The sequence below is a fragment of the Pan paniscus genome, chromosome 11 (genome assembly GCF_029289425.2).
Source record: "Pan paniscus chromosome 11, NHGRI_mPanPan1-v2.0_pri, whole genome shotgun sequence".
In the NCBI taxonomy this organism is placed as follows: Eukaryota; Metazoa; Chordata; class Mammalia; order Primates; family Hominidae; genus Pan; species Pan paniscus.
Window position 1 is genome coordinate 39,101,627 of NC_073260.2, and position 19,693 is coordinate 39,121,319.

Genomic DNA, 19,693 nt, shown 5'->3' on the forward strand with positions numbered 1-19,693 from the left:
GCTGGCGTCCCCTGTTCCGTCTTCTGGTCGCCCAGGCGGGAGAGTTAAGCGAGCGGAAGGGGACTACCAGTTTTCTGGGGTCGCCCCTGCCTGGGCCATTTGCTTTTTGGGAAGTCTGTCGCCTCTGGTTGGCCCCTCAGTGGAGTTTGGAGGAACTCATGAGTTTAAGGGTTTGGGGAGGAAATTATCAAAGGCCGAGTGCAGTACGATCGTTCTCTCTGATTTTTTTTGGAAAAGAAGGTGGAAATGAGGAAGGGTAAGAAGGTGGCAGGCAAACTATTTATAGTTGGAATTTAGTTCGATTGAAATCCTAAAAACGCTAGGATCTGCCTTTTGTTGGAATTAGCAGAAAAGACCTACAGTAGGAATGTGTGACATTCAGCTTTGAAACTATTGGGGATCGCAAACCTAAGGACTAGTGATGTGAGCTCCTCCTCTGAGACTGGCGTTCCTACCTTTTGCTAAAAAACGGCTACTGTAAAAGTGGCTTAGTGGGACTTTTTGATTTGCTGTGTTATGAAAATCTTTGTTATAAGTTAAAGTCAATTACTAGTAGAACTTTGAGAGTTCTTCGCATAAAAATGCTTTGTATCCCGTAATAATATTACTAGGTTTGAAAAGTCAAGGAAGGTCAATCAGCCTTCTTAATTTTCCTAACAGAGAAAGCATTAATGTGACTAATACAAAGCGATAGATAATATGGCATAAAGTTGACAGTAGACTGTTGAAGATCTATCAGGTGGTTAATGGCTAAATAGAACCCACAGGAGTGGAGGAGGAAGGGAGTTAATTTTTCTGAATGTCCTGTACCATTTACTTTCGTGTCTGGTACCAGCTAGTAATAAAATTGTAGGAAAAGCTCACAAAGTGTGCTTGCTTAATTAATGAAAACCATTTTTGTATTAAAAGAGGCCAGGTGAGTATCATGGCCTTCTTTTTAGGCCTTATTCCCTCCCACCCACCCACCGACCCCCAGCTTTTTTTTTTTTTTTTTTTTTTTTTTTTTAAAGACTAAGGTAACTAGAGGTGTGGGTGAGATGAAAATTTGGTAATAGGGACAAATGAAATAAGCCAAACTGTTTTGCCACGAAGACTTCCAGTCTTCAGGTTAATTCTGGTATGTTAAAGGTGGTTTTGCAGAGCTCAGTTCTGTGAATGAATCCCTTTTCAACTTCTTGATAAAGGCGTGACTTCCAAACTTTTCTGAGGTACATTGTTAAAATGGGTTTAGTTCCACCTACCTTGCACGGTTCTGTGCAGATTGTATACTGAGGTACACAATGCATCTAGTACCGGGCTTGGTATGTCCTGATCCTGAGACTTGAGGGACACGCACATGTTTATGCTTTGAGCATACTTATTTAACTATGTACCAGGCACAGTTCTGAGTGTTTTACAATTGTGTATGATTATCCCTATTTTGTAGATAGAAATTGGGACAGTGTACAGCTGGAAGGCGTCAGAGTTTGGATAAAAGCCTAATCAATCTGGTTGTAGAATTGGTTCTTAACCTGTGGGAAATCCTACCTCATGGCGATCTAATATAACCCTGTAATTAAGTAAATTTGGATATATTGTCATAGCTGATTGGCTTCTGAATTTCTTGAACTTGAGCTGTTCAGTATTGCACTGGCCATTTTATTACCATTGTAATAAAGGAAACTTTCGTTTTACCCATTTTTTTATACCCTCATGTGTAGCATTGTCACTTTTTATGGCCAGGCACAGGATAATTATGATAAACCAGGAGATTAGCAGAAGTTTTATATATTCCAGAGGTACTTACCCTATTCAAGTGGTGTACAGTATTGTTCTCGGGTGTGGAAAAGGCTTCAAGAAGAATTTAGCTGGTTCCAGGTAGAAGAGGCTATTGTTTTAGATAGAGATTAGCTTGTGGGAAGATAAAGCTGGAGAGGATGGATGGGGCCACATTAGGAAAGACCTCATGTGTCCTGCTAAGGAGGTTTTACTGTGTACGAGGAACAGAACAGCTGAGAACTCTTGAGTCTTGGTCATGAGATCTGTGTTCAGAGAGAGCTCTTTCGTAAAGGGCCAGTGGACTAGAGAGTAGACACTGGATAGTAGGCAGGAGTACCAGTGGGGAAGGTATTGAATGGTAGAAATAAAGGACTTCTTGAAAGTAGTGGCCTGGAAATGGGTAAGAGACACAGATCAAAGATTTCATGTGTAAGTACAAGGTTTGGAATGTGGTATAGAGGGGGAGGAAGTACAAGATGGCATGGTGTTATGCCTGAGTTATTTATTATAATAGTGGCTTAGCTGGTCTTTGTTCCTTATCCCCCTATTACATTATATTTCTTTTTATGCTGCTTTTTATCCTTTTTGGGGACCAAGGGGGAATACTGTTTTCTGTTTAGTCTGAGGTTTATTCACTTTTGCTGTGCTGGGTTTATCCCCTACACCTGATCTTTACCTTGTTTTCCTTGCTCTTGAAAGGCCTATTATTCTCCTTGCTGTGTATTTGAATATTACCCATTTTTCAGATGCTCAGCTTAGGTTCATAAATCTTTTTCTAACGGTTATAGGCTGCATTAAAGAATAACATTGGTTTTCCAACTTTGTTTGGTATTGCTAGAGAAGTTCCTCCGAGGCTCTTACGAAGGCCAGGAGCACACCAGCAGATACAAGTTATATCTCTAGGAAGTCTGTGCTGCTCTCCTACACTCGAACAAAGGAAAACAAAAAAAAACACATTTCAGAAGGTTTCCCTTTAGCATATAGCTTGACAAAAGGTTCTGTGACCCAAAAAACTTTGCAAAACCGTGGCAAGACTGTTGCCTTGTTACAGTATTTTATCACTAAACTGAGTTTTTAATAGTTCTTAACAGCATTTTTTAATATTTTGATCTTTCAGCATAATCAGATTCTTGATTACGATTGAAATAAATGTTACAGTAGTGTGTGTTGGAAAGTGCCTTTTTTCATCATTTATTCTTGTCTCTATCCATTGCTTTTAATTAATTCTTTTCATTATAGTAGTCGAGAATGACTAAAAAAAGAAAACGCCAAGATGATTTTCAAAAAGTAAAATTGAAAGTTGGTAAAAAGAAGCCCAAGTTACAAAATGCTACTCCTACAAACTTTAAAACAAAGACTATACATCTGCCTGAGCAACTCAAAGAGGATGGAACACTTCCAACAAACAATAGAAAACTTAACATAAAGGTAAATCATAAATCATGTTTTGACAAAATAAGATTTTCTTTGGAATCATGTAGAATGTTATATTTTTGTGAAAATTTGTCTAAACTCTTAGAGTAAATAGTTTGCCTAGGGTCTTAGGGTTTATTGATGTTTGGAGTTTATCTTTTACCCAAAGATCTCTCATGCAGCTGTGTCTTTCCGCTTCCTCCAGAAACGTTTGCTAAACTAAATGCACGGTTGTTTCTCCCTGGTATATTTATTTGATGATTTAATTTTTTTTTTTTTTTTTTTTTGAGACAGGTCTCACTCTTACACCATGTTGAGCACAATGGGGTGCTATCATGGCTCACTGCAGCCAGGACCTTCTGGGCTCAAGTGATCCTCCTACTTCAGCCTCCCAAGTAGCTGGGGCTGCAGGCGAGCGTCACCATGCCTGGCTAATTTATTTTTTTGTAGAGGCAAGGTTGCAATATGTTGCCCAGGCTGGTCTCAAACTCTTGGATGCAAGCAATCCTCCAGCCAAAGCCTCCTGAGGTGCTGGGATTGTAGGCGTGAACCACGGCACCTGGCTGTATCTGGAAATAATTCTTACATGTTTTTGATGTGTCAAATTTTTGATGAACAGTTTTCTAGCTGTTTTTTAGCGAATTAAGATACAATCCTGTCATTCATTTTTGAACCCATACAGCACATAGTTTATTATAGGTTTGTAGTAAATACTTGAAGTCAATTGAAGTTTGAGAAGTGTTGCTTAAGAATCTAACAGCTTTATGGAGATATAATTTACACATAATTAAAATCTCTCATTTAAAGAATACAATTCATTGGTTTTGGTATATTTACAGAGTTATGCTACTATCACCTTAATCTAATTTTAGAACGTTTTTATCACTCCAAGAAGAAAACTTGTACCCATTAGGAATCACTTCTCATTTCTTCCAGCCCTAGGCAATCACTAATCTACCTCTGATATCTATAGATTTGCTTATTCTAGAAAGTGCATATAAATGAAATCATATAATACATGGCCTTTTGTTACTGGCCTTTTACTTAGCACAGTGTTTTGGAGGTTCCTCCAGGTTGTATGTAGCTTGTAGCGTATATCAGAACAGTGGTACATTCCTTTGTATTGTCGAATTGTATTTCATTGCATGATTAGGTCACATTTTGTTGATCACTCAGCAGTTGATGAACATTTAGTTTGTTTCTGGTTTTTGGCTCTTATGAATAATGCTGTTATGAATATTTGTGTGTAGGTCTTTGTGAGGATATACATTTTTCGAGTTTTGCTTTTTAAGCTCTGAAGTTTAAATAATACTAAAGAGTTATTTAAAGTTTTTTTTTCCCAAAGGTTACATAAATTATTCCACAGATAAAATTGTCAAGTAGTATACTCTGAATAAAACACAAACACCCTGTGAAAGCCCATTTGAAACAGGCAGAAAGGGCCTGTCAAGAGTATATATATACACCTTCCATGATGTTTGGTACCTAGTAGGTTTTCAATAAATGATGGTGTGATTGCTGTCACTTTATATCATAGAGCGCCTAAGCCTGCATGTAGGTTAATGTAAAGAGAGAAAATTCCAACTGAAAATTATGCAATGTTTTTATTCAGCTGAAAGTATTTTTCTGTTTCTGATCCTAACAAAAGCTAAATAACATTTAAAAAGTACTTATTGAAGCAGTTTCCCCAAGGAGTGTCAGTTTACTAGTGTAGTGTTAGTTAGCATGTTTATGTGAAATTGATACATGTATATAAGTATACATCTAAAATTTGTATTTTTATTTATAGGATTTGCTGTCACAGATGCATCACTACAATGCTGGGGTTAAACAAAGTGCTCTTCTTGGACTTAAAGACCTTTTGTCTCAATACCCATTTATAATTGATGCACACCTTTCAAACATATTAAGTGAAGTGACTGCTGTGTTTACAGATAAAGATGCTAATGTACGATTAGCAGCAGTTCAACTTCTTCAATTCCTGGCCCCCAAAATACGAGCTGAACAAATTTCTCCATTTTTTCCTTTGGTAAGTGCCCATCTCTCTAGTGCCATGACTCACATTACTGAAGGAATTCAGGAGGACTCTTTAAAAGTTTTGGACATTCTGCTGGAACAGTACCCAGCTCTAATTACTGGCCGTAGCAGCATATTGCTTAAGAATTTTGTAGAACTTATTTCTCATCAGCAGCTGTCCAAAGGACTGATAAATAGAGACAGATCCCAGTCCTGGATACTTTCTGTAAATCCTAATCGGAGACTCACTTCTCAGCAATGGAGGCTGAAAGTCTTAGTGAGACTCAGTAAATTCCTTCAGGCCTTGGCAGATGGATCCAGTAGGTTGAGAGAAAGTGAAGGACTTCAGGAACAGAAAGAAAATCCCCATGCCACTAGCAACTCCATTTTTATCAACTGGAAGGAACATGCCAACGACCAGCAACACATCCAGGTTTATGAAAATGGGGGTTCCCAGCCAAATGTCAGTTCACAGTTCAGGCTACGGTAAGAAGGATTTCAGTTATGTCCACACAGTTTTCCTGTATTGAATTATAACTGCTAACCATTGATGACTGTTGGTGGGAAGACATGCAGTTGTCTTTCATAGTTTTCATATAGTTACTCATGATTTGATTTTATTTACTGATGGGAAGAGTTATTTGTATGTTAATTTATTAATTTATAGCAAAGCCTTTGAGAAATAAAACTTGATAATATCTTTTGGCTTTGTCATCTTAGAATTTCATTTTTCTTACTAGTTTTGATTGATGTAATTATCAGTTCATGTTGCTTCATTTTACTAGTACTTTATATTTAAGATTTAAATTAGCAAGGGATAATAAACATTTTTTAATCACTTAATTTTTTTCTTTCTCACCCTTATTAGGTATCTGGTTGGAGGACTGAGTGGTGTGGATGAAGGCCTGTCATCTACTGAAAACCTGAAAGGATTTATTGAGATAATAATTCCATTGCTAATTGAATGCTGGGTTGAAGCTGTACCTCCACAACTAGCTACTCCTGTTGGGAATGGTATAGAACGAGAACCTCTACAGGTTATGCAGCAAGTTCTTAATATTATTTCCCTTCTGTGGAAACTCTCTAAACAACAGGATGAAACCCATAAATTGGTGAGAACTAATGGTTCTTTATTTTCTTAGTATTTATAGCCTTTTATCATAAATGGCAAGATTCGAAATCAGCTCATTACTACTAATTGGTTATATATTTTTCTGAAGAGTACCCTGGGTTTAACTGTAAACTTGTTTGTTTTGCACAAAACTACAAATTAGTTTTCTGAAGTTATTATCTGTGAATATATATATATATTTAAGTGAAATGCGTAACTCATGCTTGGTTCCATTAGTTTTTTACTAGCTATAATTCATAGTAGTGTTACAGTGTATTGTTTATGGCAGATTGATTGTGTAGGAACATTCTAGTTTCTGAAGGTCTCTTACAAGGTTTAAAAAGTTGCTTATTAAGTAGTCTCTTTCAGTTTATTCCACGTTGCCAGGTTTAGTAGAAAGGGACAAAACTGAAGATCTCATGATCAGACTTGAATTGTTTTAAGTGTTGTGCTATAGTGAATGTAGTGCATAGTGTATGCTACACTTTCCCTTTGCAACCAAGGAGGAACAAACTGCAAGATTAAGTTGGTGCTAAATCAATACAGTAACACACTTGAAAAGGGTAGCTACAGAAGCAAGACTTCAAAGCTAGAAGAATCTGGTTTTCAGAAGAATTGCTGTAAGGACTTTTGATAAGGCAGGTGTGAATCCTTCAAGTTTATATAAAACTGAGAAGGTAGTTTTCTTGTTTTTGTTTTATTTTTATTTCAAGTTGAAGTTTAGAATGAGTCAGTATGCTGCATAAGACGGGATAAATTAAGTAGTATTTGATAGTCTTGAAAAGCATTATAGAGTTGTAGTAAGGTGTATATTTTAAGAGCGTGTTCTATTGCTGTTAACCCATCATCTGTAGGAATGTTTTGTCAATTGCTTTTTCAAATAAGATGGCATTTTATTGATTACGGTTTTGAGACTTTGTTTTACAATTCATTGCATACATTGGCAAAAAATTAATAATAGGGCTATAATGTAAGATTTTGAGAAAGCAAAGCTTGTTTCTCATATGGCAGTTAATTTGTGATGTAGGCTAGAGACAGTAAGAATGTATATAGCTCCTTTAAAAAAAGTATATAGTACTTACAGTCTTGATCTATGATCATCTGAAAGGTTCAGATAGAAAATAAAAGTAATGCTAAAGTCCTTAAGATGTCCTATAAAAAAGAAAAAGTAATATTCAACATGGACTTTGAGTGCTAGTTTTTTCTTTTCTTTTTGTTTTTGAGACATAGTTTCGCTCTTGTCGCCTAGGCTGGAGTACAGTGGCACAATCTTGGCTCACTGAGACCTCCACCTCCTGGGTTCAAGCAATTCTCCTGCCTCAGCCTCTTGAGTAGCTAGGCTTACAGGTGCCCGCCACCATGCGTGGCTAATTTTTTGTATTTTTAGTAGAGATGGGGTTTTACCATGTTGGGCAGGCTGGTTTTGAACTCCTGACCTCAGGTGATCCACCCGCCTCGGCCTCCCAAAGTGTTGGGTTACAGGCGCGAGCCACCACGCCTGGCCTAGTTTTTTCATTTTTAGAGAGCCAAGAAGTAAAAATTCCAAGCTTCTTTGGTGTTTGATTACATATAAGCACTAGTAAACTTTTGTTACTGCTTTGTTAGTAGCATTTGTATTTAGATAGACTAGTAGGACCAAAATTCAAAATCTGAAAATTTATTAATTACGCTAGTTTTGGGTCATCTTATCTGGATAATACTAACAAAGGATCTAAATACTGCTTTAATTTTATGGATATTTAAAATAGTATGCTTTAGAACTATTTTGTGCTATTATAACATGACTAGGCTTATTAGCAGCTCATTAACATATAATGGTAAGTTTAAAAGACTGCGTAGACTGTTGAAGATCAGAATACAAATTGAGATACTGTATAAAGCTGAAATAAATAAATTCAGATAGGAATAATATTTAAAAACATCCACTGGTAGAATGCTCTAATTCACCTTGGCAGATTTGTAATAACTTGATAAGAATCATTATTTATTTATTTATTTTTTAAAAAGGAACCATTATCTTAGAGACAGAGTATAAAAATGTACATCATTGGTACAATCTATACAAAATGATAGATTGTTAGTAGCATTCTATACAAAATGACATTAAAATGCACATTCTGGTCTTGAACTTCTGGCCTTAAATATCTTTGCACCTTGGCCTCCCAAAGTGTTGAGATTACAGGCATGAGCCTCTTTGCCTGGCCACAGTCTAATCTTTAGGAGGAACCAAATAGCATTGCTTGGCATTGATGTCAGATCACACACCACAAGCTGAATTGTAACTCTTTTTCTCTCAGAAACTGTATAGATTTTTCTATTGGTAAATTGGTGTCTCGGTTAGATATAGTCTTAGGACTACTGACTGTTTGCTTTTACATGTTGGTGCTGCAGCTTAATGCATTTAGTTTGCTAGTATTTACAAAAAGTCAAGAAATTTCACTTGTATTCAAGTAGTTTTTTTTTTTTTTTTTAACTTTTTAGTAATTTGAAGCTTTGATCCTTACTTTGAAAAGAAGTCTCAGGGTACATTAAGTCTTATATGCAGTGGCTGAATAGTCAGATTCTGTAATAATCAACTGAAGTTGTTTATTTCTGAAATACTGTGTGTATCTTTTTTTTTTCTGTTCATATAAACAGCCATTTATTCCAGCACTATTTGTTGAAAAGATTGTTGTTTTACATTTGATTACCTTGGCACTATTTTTCTTTTCTTTCTTTCTTTTTTTTTTTTTGCATTCCCTTACCTATCTTTTTTATTTTAAAGTCAAACCTTCAGAAGGAATACAATAAGCACTTGCCTACCCCCATCTAGTTGCAGCAATTTCTAACATTTTGTGCACATGTTGAACTACTACTGTACGTATTCTTAATAGTTAGCTAGCTATATCCTTGATATAGCTAGTTTTTATTTATTTATTTTTTTATTTTTTCTGGAGACGGAGTCTCACTCAGTCGCCCAGGCTGGAGTGCAGTGGCGCGATCTTGGCTCACTGCAAGCTCCACTTCCCGAGTTCACGCCATTCTCCTGCCTCAGCCTCCCAAGTATCTGGGACTACAGGCGCCTGCCACTATGCCCGGCTAATTTTTTTTGTATTTTTAGTAGAGACGGAGTTTCACCGTGTCAGCCAGGATGGTCTCGATCTCCTGACCTCGTGATCCACCCGTCTCAGCCTCCCAAAGTGCTGGGATTACAGGCATGAGCTAACGCGCCCGGCCGATATAGCTAGTTTTTAAAATGAAATTACAGTTTAACATTAGCTTTTTGATTTACTGTGGTTTTTAGGGTTCTGTATTAGTAGTGTCAGGGTCAGTATTATGTTAAAAAAATTGTGTCTTAGCTTTGCATTTAATGCTTGACTTGCTTGCTACTTTTTCTCTACTTATGTGTCTCATTGCTTTTATCCTTTTGCTGTGAGGGTTAGAGTTTGTAACCAAACACTAATGCAGTCATACTTTATAAGGCATTTATTCAAAGCTTTATTGGGCATCAATAAATAATGGCTACTTAAATTAATTAAAATTTAAAATTCAATTCCTCAGTAACCCTAGCCACATTTCAAGTGCTCAACAGCTACATGTGGGTAGTGGTTACTATATTGGACAGTGCAGATAGATATAGAACAGTTTGATCATTACAGAAAGGTCTTTTGAATAGTACTATTCTAGACTCTGGGGCTACAGAGATAAACATGGTTGATAAGGTGCTTGCCCTCATGGTATGTACCTTCTGGTGGGATCTATAGACAGTAAACAAATATATAATGTCAGTACTAGGAAGAAAGATGAAAGTAAAATGAGGTATAAAGAGCATGGGCAGGAACAGTGAGGGGGAGCTATTTTAGATAGGTTGTCAAATGCTCTCTGAGAATAAGATATCTGAATGTCATTGAAGTGAAGGAGCAAGTCTTGTCAACATCTGTGGGAAGAACATTCAGGCATAGGAAACAGCAAGTACAATGGCTTTGAGGTGAGAACAGGCTTCGCATATTTGAAGAATGGCAGGAAGGCCTGTGCAAATGAGGTGCTGGGAGAATGGTAGAAGATGGGGGGGAAGAAGAGTGATAGTGGCCAGATCATGTATGTGGGACTCTGTGGTCCCTGGTAAGGAGTTTGGATTTTAACCTGAGTGTGGCGAAAAGACCACTGGAGGGTTTTGAGGAGAGGAGTGGCATGATCTGCATTATATTTATTTAACTTTAATATGCTGAATTTATAAAAATAGAACACTAGTGAACTCCCAGGTGCTCACAGTCTAACTCTAGCAACCATCATCTCTTGGATGACCAGTCCTGTCCTACATGTATATACATTTCGTTTCCTTTCCCCCTTCCTGTATCATTTTGAAACACGATTTATGTTTTAAAAGATCACCCTGGCTGCTGTGTGGGGAATTGACTTTTGGAGGATAAGAGGAGAAACAGGCAGACTGGTTAGGAGGCTATTGCAGTAATCCAAATAAAAGATGATGGTGGCCGGGTATCTAGTGGTTGAAATGATGAGAACTAGCTGGATCTAGGTAAAGCCAGCCAGACTGTTGGTATGTATAATGAAGGAAAGAGGAGTCAAGGATGATGCCAGTGTTACATCGCCCAAATGAGAAAGAAAGTCATTTGGCAGGGAGAATTTGGTTTTATTCATGTTAAGTTTTAAGATGCTTGTCAGAAGTTGAAGAGGAAGTGTCAAGTATGTATTTGTATATAAAATCTGGAGCTCAGGCAGAAATGATTCAAGTATTATTACTGGGCAGATCCAAACGTTTAGAAGTCAGGAAGAAGAGAACCCAGTAAAGATACTGAGGAGGAACAATAATTGAGCTGTAAGGCCGGGTGCAGTGGCTCATGCCCGTAATCCCAGCACTTTGGGAGGCCAAGGTAGGTGGATCACTTGAGGTCAGCAGTTGAAGACCAGCCGGGTCAACATGGTGACACCCAGCTCTACTAAAAATACAAAAATTAGCCGAGCGTGGTAGTGGGCACCTGTAATCCCAGCTACTCAGGAGATTGAGGCATGAGAATCGCTTGAATCTGGGAGGCAGAGGTTGCAGTGAGCTGAGATAGTGCCACTGTACTCCGACCTGGGCAACAGAGCGAGACTTCATCTCAAAAAAAAAAAAACCAAATTGAGCTGTAGGGTGACCAGCTGTTTTAGCACCTCAAGTCCCACATCTAGGAAACTTCTCAGTCTCTGACAAAATGGGATGGTTGGTTACCTTGGATAAGAGGAAATAAAGAATATTCTAATTTGGAATTAGAAAGACAGTGTTTCCATAGGAGGGAAATGATAAATTCACCAATACTACTGAAGCATTTTAAGTAAATGCATTGCTTTGTGAAATTGTTAAATAATGGAATTGCTGGAGAATAGAGTTATGGTGTAGACAGAACATCAGGGAGAAAGACTTTCTTGTATATTTCATAAACATTGCATTAGTAGTCCAAATTCAGAATTTTCTTAAGTCTCAGATAGTTTCACTTTTTCTCTCTTAAGCAGCAGACAGAATGCAAGTAAATAGTTATTAAGCACCAAAAGGATCTATAGATGAAAAGTGGGTGCTTTAACAGTTAATTCTGATTTTTAAATTTATTTACATATTATATTACTGGTAGAAAGTGAATTATGATGGGACATTTATTTGACAAGTTGTCATTTCTCTTCAAGTTTTATTGCTTATTTTACATTTTTTCTTGTAGATTTTTCTAATCTTTGCTATTTCAATAGGAGTCATGGCTTCGAAAGAACTACCTTATTGATTTTAAACACCATTTTATGAGTCGTTTTCCATATGTCTTAAAAGAAATAACCAAGCACAAAAGGAAAGAGCCAAATAAAAGGTATTATGATTCTTTTTCACTATATAACCTTGAAAAGCTGTTTAACCTGAAATTATCAGGAAGTAATTAACCTTAATATGGAACTTTCTACACTGCTGTGTATTTATGTCTAGATTTTGTGAAAATAAAAGTAGTAATATGGCTGATTTTTGGACAAGTGAGTTTGAACCTTGAGATTAACATTTTATTTTTATTTTCTGGTCTGTAAAATGGTTTTTTTGTGCTAGATGAATGTATCAGCTTGTGTAAATACGAATTTAATAAAAATTGCCAAGGTGTATGGTTTATTTGGGTGAGGCACTGTGTGATTATTGAACCTCTTAAGCAAGAGAATATCTTGATGATCATCTAGTTCCACTCTCATTTATACATGAGGAACCTGGTATTGAAACTAATATCAGTATCCCGAAGGAAGGAGGGTAATTGGAGAAAAATCAGAAATAAAAGGTAATTGATTAGAAGGTGAAAGTTAAAAAAAAAAATAAGCCTAGAAATTATTTAAAATGTCTACCTCAAGTAAGAGCAGATAAATGTGAGAACAAGTTATGTAATAAAATTTGACAAGCAGGTACAAGCTAAAATACTAATACTGTAGTTCCCGTAAATGAGCATACACTTGCAAGGGATCTTAAAATCTGTCAAAGGCTCTTTTATCAAAGGGAATACATTAGCTAGAGAATCATTGAGGTTTTTTGAGCAGGGTTCAGAGAATATGCTTGGAAGCAATACAGCTATTTCAGGCATAAGAGTTTTTCATTCATGCACTAAATATTTGTTTTGGTTGCTTACTGTGAACAGGGTAGAACAAAGTATTGTGATAGAGAGGATCAGATTTTTTAAGCCTTGTACCTTGCCCTCCTAAGCAGTTTTATAAATATATATAAATATAAATATATAAATATATAAAAATGTATATAATATATAATATATAAATATATAAATATGTGTGTGTGTGTATATATATATATATTTTTTTTTTTTTTTTTTTTTTTTTTGAGATGGAGTCTCACTCTGTTTCCCAGGCTGTGGCACCATCTCAGCTTACTGCAACCTCTGCCTCCTGGGTTCAAGTGATCCTGCTGCCTCAGCCTCCCAAGTAGCTGGGATTACAAGTGTTCACCACCATGCCTGATTAATTTTTGTATTTTTAGTAGAGACAGGGTTTCACCATATTGGCCAGGCTGGTCTTGAACTCCTGACCTCAAGTGATCTGCCCACCTCAGCCTCCCAAAGTGCTGTAATTATAGGCATGAGCCACTGTACCCAGCCTTAAGCAATTATATTCTGAATCATAAAAGAATGTGTCAGGGTCCAGTCATGAAACAGAAACTGCGACAGTGATTTTTTTTTGAGACAGAGTCTCACTCTGTTGCCCAGGCTGGAGTGCAATGGCGTAATCTTGGCTCACTGCAACCTCCATCTCCCAGGTTCAAGCGATTCTCCTGCTTCAGCCTCCTGAGTAGCTGGGATTATAGGCATGCACCACCACGCCTGGCTAATTTTTGTATTTTTAGTAGAGATGGGGTTTCTTTCACCATATTAGCCAGGATGGTCTCAAACTCCTTACCTCGTGACCCACTACCTTGGCCTCCCAAAGTGCTGAGATTACAGGTGTGAGCTACCGTGCCTGGCCGACAGTGATTTTTTTAACAAGAGATTTTAATGTAAATAATTGTTAACTAGGTATACAAAGGAAGTTAGGTATTATGGAGGTACCAACTGCAAGAAGCAGATACTACTTGTAGAACTGGGAGAACAAAGAAGGGAAGAAGCTTGGAGGAAGGGAGCCAAAACTCTAACCTCTCAGAAGGGTATGCTCCTCAGGCAGGTACTGATACCTTGAGCTGAGAGCAAGAACCCCATAGGGCTGGGGCCCAGTACTCTGAAAAGCAGGTGCTGGCTGGCTGGTGCTGACGTTTCTTAGAGGCATGATGATTCTGGTTCTGTGTCAGAAAAACTACAAACTGGAGTCTGCTATGGCTACTATAATGAACTGCAAATGACCTGAAGAAGAGCTGCTGATCAACACTGGCAGCAATAGGAAACAAAAACAAAACTAGCAAGCAAACAGAAGAGTGTCCCGTCTTCCTCTTACAGCTTTCTAGGCCCTTTGTACCACCCCTTTATTGGCAGAGCCTAATAAGCCATCTACAAAGGAAAAAATGTGGGTCGCAGAGTCCCAACCCCAGGGTCACAAAGCAGAGTATAGAGGGCGACTTTGAAGCTGAGAAACAGTAGCTCTGTAACTAACATTTACATGTGTAAATTTACATATGTAACACAAAGCAGTATAAAAGTATCATTAGAACTATACAACTAAGTGCTATAAGAATTCATAGGAAGAGACAGATAACTGCTTATTAGGATAAACAGACAAAGCTAAATTGAAGAGTAGTATTTGAACTGGGTATGAACGTGGATATGGTTTCAGGAGGCAGAAATGCAAGGGATGAGACTATTGTAACTAGAGGAGATAGCATACAAGAAAGCTACAGGATTAGGAAATGGATGGAGAGCGTGGATCTGGGTCCAGTCTGATTTCTGCTCTTCACTGGCCTTGATGTGGAAGCCGTTTCTTGACTCAGGAGTTCATCTTTCAGATCCTTTTGGCATTGAAGACTTTTGGTTCAGTCAGAACTGTTTTAGGGAGCTTCTGGAGTTGAGGGGACAGAATCAAAGAGACACTTCATTGAGCAAGATGTTAGACTTTTTCCCCCATACAATTTTCTTATTAGAGTTTTTCTTCTGGGATTCATAGGTAAGCTTCAGAAAATCCATGAACTCTCGAAGTATTGATGGAGAATTATATGTATGTGTATTTTTTCGAATAAGGCATTCCATGTATAATTTTCATCAAAATGTGATTAAATTGTGGTTTAGATGTTTAGGATTTAGTAGACTTCAGTGTAAATAAATTATTGAAAAATGTATCAGCATATCATCATTCAAGAAATTTATTGGACTCTTATGTGCAAGGCACTTATTGTACTAGTTGCTGAGCATTTCATGGTAAAGGAAATAGGTAGAGTACCAGCTCTCATGGAGTACGGTCTAATGAAAAAGACATTTATTTCACTTGATTCTTTAATCAGTGACTGATTGTGATAGATATAGTGAAGGAAGAGCTTAGGTTAATACAGGAGTATGTAACAAGGAGTTGGTCCTGATCTTTCATGAGGGGAGGACCATCTTAGAGAAGGCTGCCCTGATGGAAGTGACAGCGTGCTGAGATATAAATGGGAAAAAAGAAAAGGAATTAACTTTATGAGGAGGTTGAGATGATGAAATTGAGGGATTTTTAGCAAAGATGGATTGCCAGTGTGACCTACTTTTCAAAAGATTCCCCCCTCATGATTGATTTTTGGGGAGCCTACAGGCTACTCTTAAGTAAATGCATTAAATACTTAGCAAATAGCCTGTGAACAGCAGCACAAATCACAGTTAGGGAAGTCAACAGTGGTCTAGGCCAATGGTCCCCAACCATTTTGCTATGAGGGACTAGTTTCATGGAAAACAATGTTTCCATGGACCTGAGGTGGGAGGTTTGGTTTTTGGGATGATTCAAGTGCATTACATTTATTGTGCGCTTTATTTCTATTATTACATTGTAATACGTAATGAAACAGTTTTACAGTTTACCATAATGTAGAATCAGTGGGAGCCCTGAGCTTGTTTTCCTGCAACTAGACAGTCTTATCTGGGGGTGGTGGGAGACAGTGACAGATCTTCAGGTGTTAGATTCTCATAAGGAGCATGCAACGTAGATCCCTCGCATGCACAGTTCACAATAGGGTTCATGCTGCTATGAAAATTGAATGCCACTACTGATATGACAGGAGGCAGAGCTCAGGCAGTAATGTGAGCAATGGGGAGCAGCTGTAAATACAGAACAATCTTCATTTGCCTGCCGCTCACCTCCTGCTGTGTGGCCTGGTTCCTAACTGGCCGCGGACTGGTGCCAGTCTATGGCCAGGGGTTGGGGACCCCTAATCTAGGCCAATGTTGTTTGCACTTCTTATTCAGATACCCCCAGTGTATTTTTATTTTTTGTTTATTTATTTATTCATTTTTTTGAGGTGGAGTTTCATTCTTGTTGCCCAGGCTGGAGTGCAGTGGCACTATCTTGGCTCACTGCAACCTCCACCTCCTGAGTTCAAGCAATTCTTCTGCCTCAGCCTCCCAAGTAGCTGGGATTATAGGCATGCGCCACTATGCCCGGCTAATTTTTTGTATCTAGTAGAGACGGGGTTTCACCATGTTGGTCAGGCTGGTCTCGAACTCCTGACCTCGGGCGAGCCACTGTGCCCAGCCTGTATTTTTAACCTGATACCTACATTTTAAAATCTCAGGTTGAAATACAGAGTTAAAAATGATATAATTTATTTTTATTGGGGTAAAATATATATAACATTAACCATTTAAACCACTTTTTAAGTGTACAGTTCAGTGGCATTAAGTACTTTCACAATATTGTGTGATCATCACCATCTATCTCAAAAAAAAGAGGACATGCTTTGCATTTTTCATTGTTTTGACATTTGCACTAATGATACGAAAGCAATGGTGGGTAAAACTGTTAGTATCTTAGGCTGAATTAAGGCAGTGGCACCAAACTATACTAGTAGACATGTATTCTTTACCACCATACACTCACAGTTTAAAAAAAAACAAGCCAGTTTCACTTAAGAAGGTCCTGAATAAGCAGTAAACATAAGTAATTGTATTAAGTCATGACCCTTGTCCGGGTGTGGTGGCTCACACCTGTAATCCCAGCACTTTTGGGAGGCTGAGGCAGCGGACCATGAGGTCAGGAGACCTAGACCATCCTGGCTAACACGGTGAAACCCATCTCTACCAAAAATACAAAAAATTAGCTGGGCATGGTGGCGGGTGCCTGTAGTCCCAGATACTCAGGAGGCTGAGGCAGGAAAATTGCTTGATCCCTGAAGATGAAGGTTGCAGTGAGCCGAGATCACACCACTGCCCTCCAGCCTGGGCGACAGAGCGAGACTTCTCCAAAAAGAAAAAAAAAGTCTTGACCCTTGAGAACGCATATTTTTAATATTCTGTGTGATGAATGGGAAGTGTACATAAAACATTTCTGCTGCATATCAAAGAACTATGATTGTCTCAAGGAAATAGCCCTGTGGGAATTTCTTACTTGTATTTTCCTGGAATGGACTAGATTTTAACTTGAAAAAAAATGACTGACAAACTGTGGTTATTCAGATTTGGGTGTTTGGCACATGTTTTCACAAAAATGAACAAAGTGACTGGCCAGGCGCGGTGACTCACGCCTGTAATCCCAGCACTTTGGGAGGCAAAGGTGGGCAGATCACCTGGGGTCAAGGGTTCGAGACTGGCCTGGCCAACGTGGCGAAACCCTGTCTTTACTAAAAATACAAAAATCAGCCAAGTGTAACCCCTGATACTTGGGAGCCTGAGGTGGGAGAATCACTTGAAGCCCAGAGGTGGAGGTTGCAGTGAGCCAAGATAGTGCCACTGTACTCTGGCCTGGGTGACAGAGTGAGACTCTGTCTCAGGAAAAAAAAAAAAAAAAAGAACAAAATGAGCCTTTCAGTTCCAGGAAAACAAATGGCATTTGTTGCCAATGATAAAATTTGAGCTTTCAAGCAAAAATTGATACTTCAGTAAACTTCTGTCTACCACTGTGAATTCTGTCCTTAGATTTACTACCTTTTTGCTCTTCATGTTTTTCATGTATCTCAGTCCTCCCTGGGATCATTTAGAGTCTTCTTTAGTTCGTTTTTTTCTCCCCGCATAAAAATGTATTTCTCTCGCATTTCTGAAGAATGTTTTAGCAGGGTTAATATTATAGATTCGGCAGTTATTTTCTTTGAGCACACTGACAATAATATTTTACTGTGTCCTGGTTTCTATTGTTAAGAAGTCAGCTATGAGTCTTAACTGTTGATACTTTAAGAGTTATCTGTGTTTTTTTTTTCCCCCTAAAGTTTTTCTTCTTGTCTTTCATTTTCTGCAGTTTCACAATGATGTATCCAGGTGTGGTTTTCTTTTCTGTTTATTCTGCTTGGGATTTAGTGGATATCTGAGATCTTGAATCTTGAATGAAATGTCTTTTCATCGCTTCTGAAAAACGTATTATCTTTTAAACATTTGCCAATTTCTCTTCTTCCCTTTCAAGACCAATTTAATGCATGTTACATCTACTTACTGAATCCTCCACCTATTTTTTAATCTTTTATCTCTTCCAGTTTTTAATTCTTTAGTTGTATTCAGTTGTAGTCAAACATAAGTCCATTGAATTTTCATTTTTTATTTTTCAATTCTAGAATTCTTTCCAGTTGTTCTATCACCGTTCATTGGAAAGACTGTACTTTATCCATTAAATTTCCTTTGCTCATTTGTCAAAGTTCAGTTGACTATTTTCATGGGTCCGTTTTGGGACTGTGTTCCATTAATTTATGTATGTTTATTGTTTCACCAATACCATCTTATCTTGCTTATTGTAGCTTTATTGGGAGTCTTGAAAATGGGGAGTGTGAGTCTTCCAGCTTTGTTTTGCTTTAGTGTATTTTTTTGTTGTGTGTTTTTTTTTTTTTTTTTTTTATGATGGGGTCTTCTTATGTTGTCCAGGCTGATTTTGAACTGGGCTCAAGGGATCCTCCCGCCTTAGCCTCCCAAAGTGTTGGGATTACAGGCATGAGCCACCATGCCCAGCTTGTTTTGCTTTAGTCTTATGTTTGGTATTCTGGGTCTTTGACCTTTCCATATAGACTTCAGAATCATTTTGTCAACAATTACAAAATAGCTTGCTAGAAATTTGATTTGGATTGTGTTGAATCTATCTATAGATTAGTTTAGGAAGAATTATTCCTTAAACTGCTAGAATGATGCAGAACTAGGATTCAGGTTTATCTTGAGTTATTTTTACTTTCCTGGGAGAGAAACCTTTAAGGGCCAAGCTTAAGGTAGGGATGTTGTCCGGGCACAGTGGCTCACACCTGTAATCCCAGCCCTTTTGGAGGCCGAGGCGGGTGGATCACTTGAGGTCAGGAGTTACAGACCAGCCTGGACAACATGGTGAAGCCCCATCTCTACTAAAAATACAAAATTAGCTGGGTGTGGTGGCATGTTCCTGTAATCCCAGCTACCCAGGAGGCCGAGGTGGGAGGATCGTGCCACTGCACTCCAGCCTGGGTGACAGAGCAACACTCTGTCTCAAAAACAAAAAACAAAAAAACAAAAAACAGGTAGGAATGTCTTGGTAGGCCCTAGGCTTTGACTTTTGACTTTCTTTTCTTGTGGGGCCACTAAAAGGTTGCCTTAGTTTTGCAGCTTTTTTCTTTGGAACTGGCAGTAGCCCTCAGGACTAAACCTTGAGTGCTGGAATCTTGCACTTCTAGTTATTTTCAGCAATTTTTTTTTTTTTTTGAGATGGAGTTTCGCTTTGTCACCCAGGCCGGAGTGCAGTGGCATGATCTCGGCTCACTGCAAGCTCCACCTCCCGGGTTCACGCTATTCTCCTGGCTCAGCCTCCTGAGTAGCTGGGACTACAGGTGCCTGCCACTGCGCCCGGCTA

General features: G+C 38.2%; 1 protein-coding gene across 3 annotated transcripts in view; it reads left to right on the plus strand.

The window, feature by feature from the left end:
• Positions 1-19,693, plus strand: part of TEX10 (testis expressed 10) — a 50,955-nt gene that overhangs the window by 700 nt on the left and 30,562 nt on the right. For 2 of the 3 annotated variants that reach the window (XM_055117811.1, XM_055117809.1), the window contains exons 2-5: positions 3,001-3,186; positions 4,961-5,673; positions 6,056-6,299; positions 12,017-12,129. In XM_055117811.1, coding sequence (XP_054973786.1) covers positions 3,007-3,186; positions 4,961-5,673; positions 6,056-6,299; positions 12,017-12,129 — 1,250 coding nt within the window. In that variant the 5' untranslated portion in view covers positions 3,001-3,006. Of the gene's footprint in view, positions 1-2,997; positions 3,187-4,960; positions 5,674-6,055; positions 6,300-12,016; positions 12,130-19,693 lie in introns of all 3 variants that reach the window. The other variant, XM_003820639.4, reaches the window with a different exon arrangement.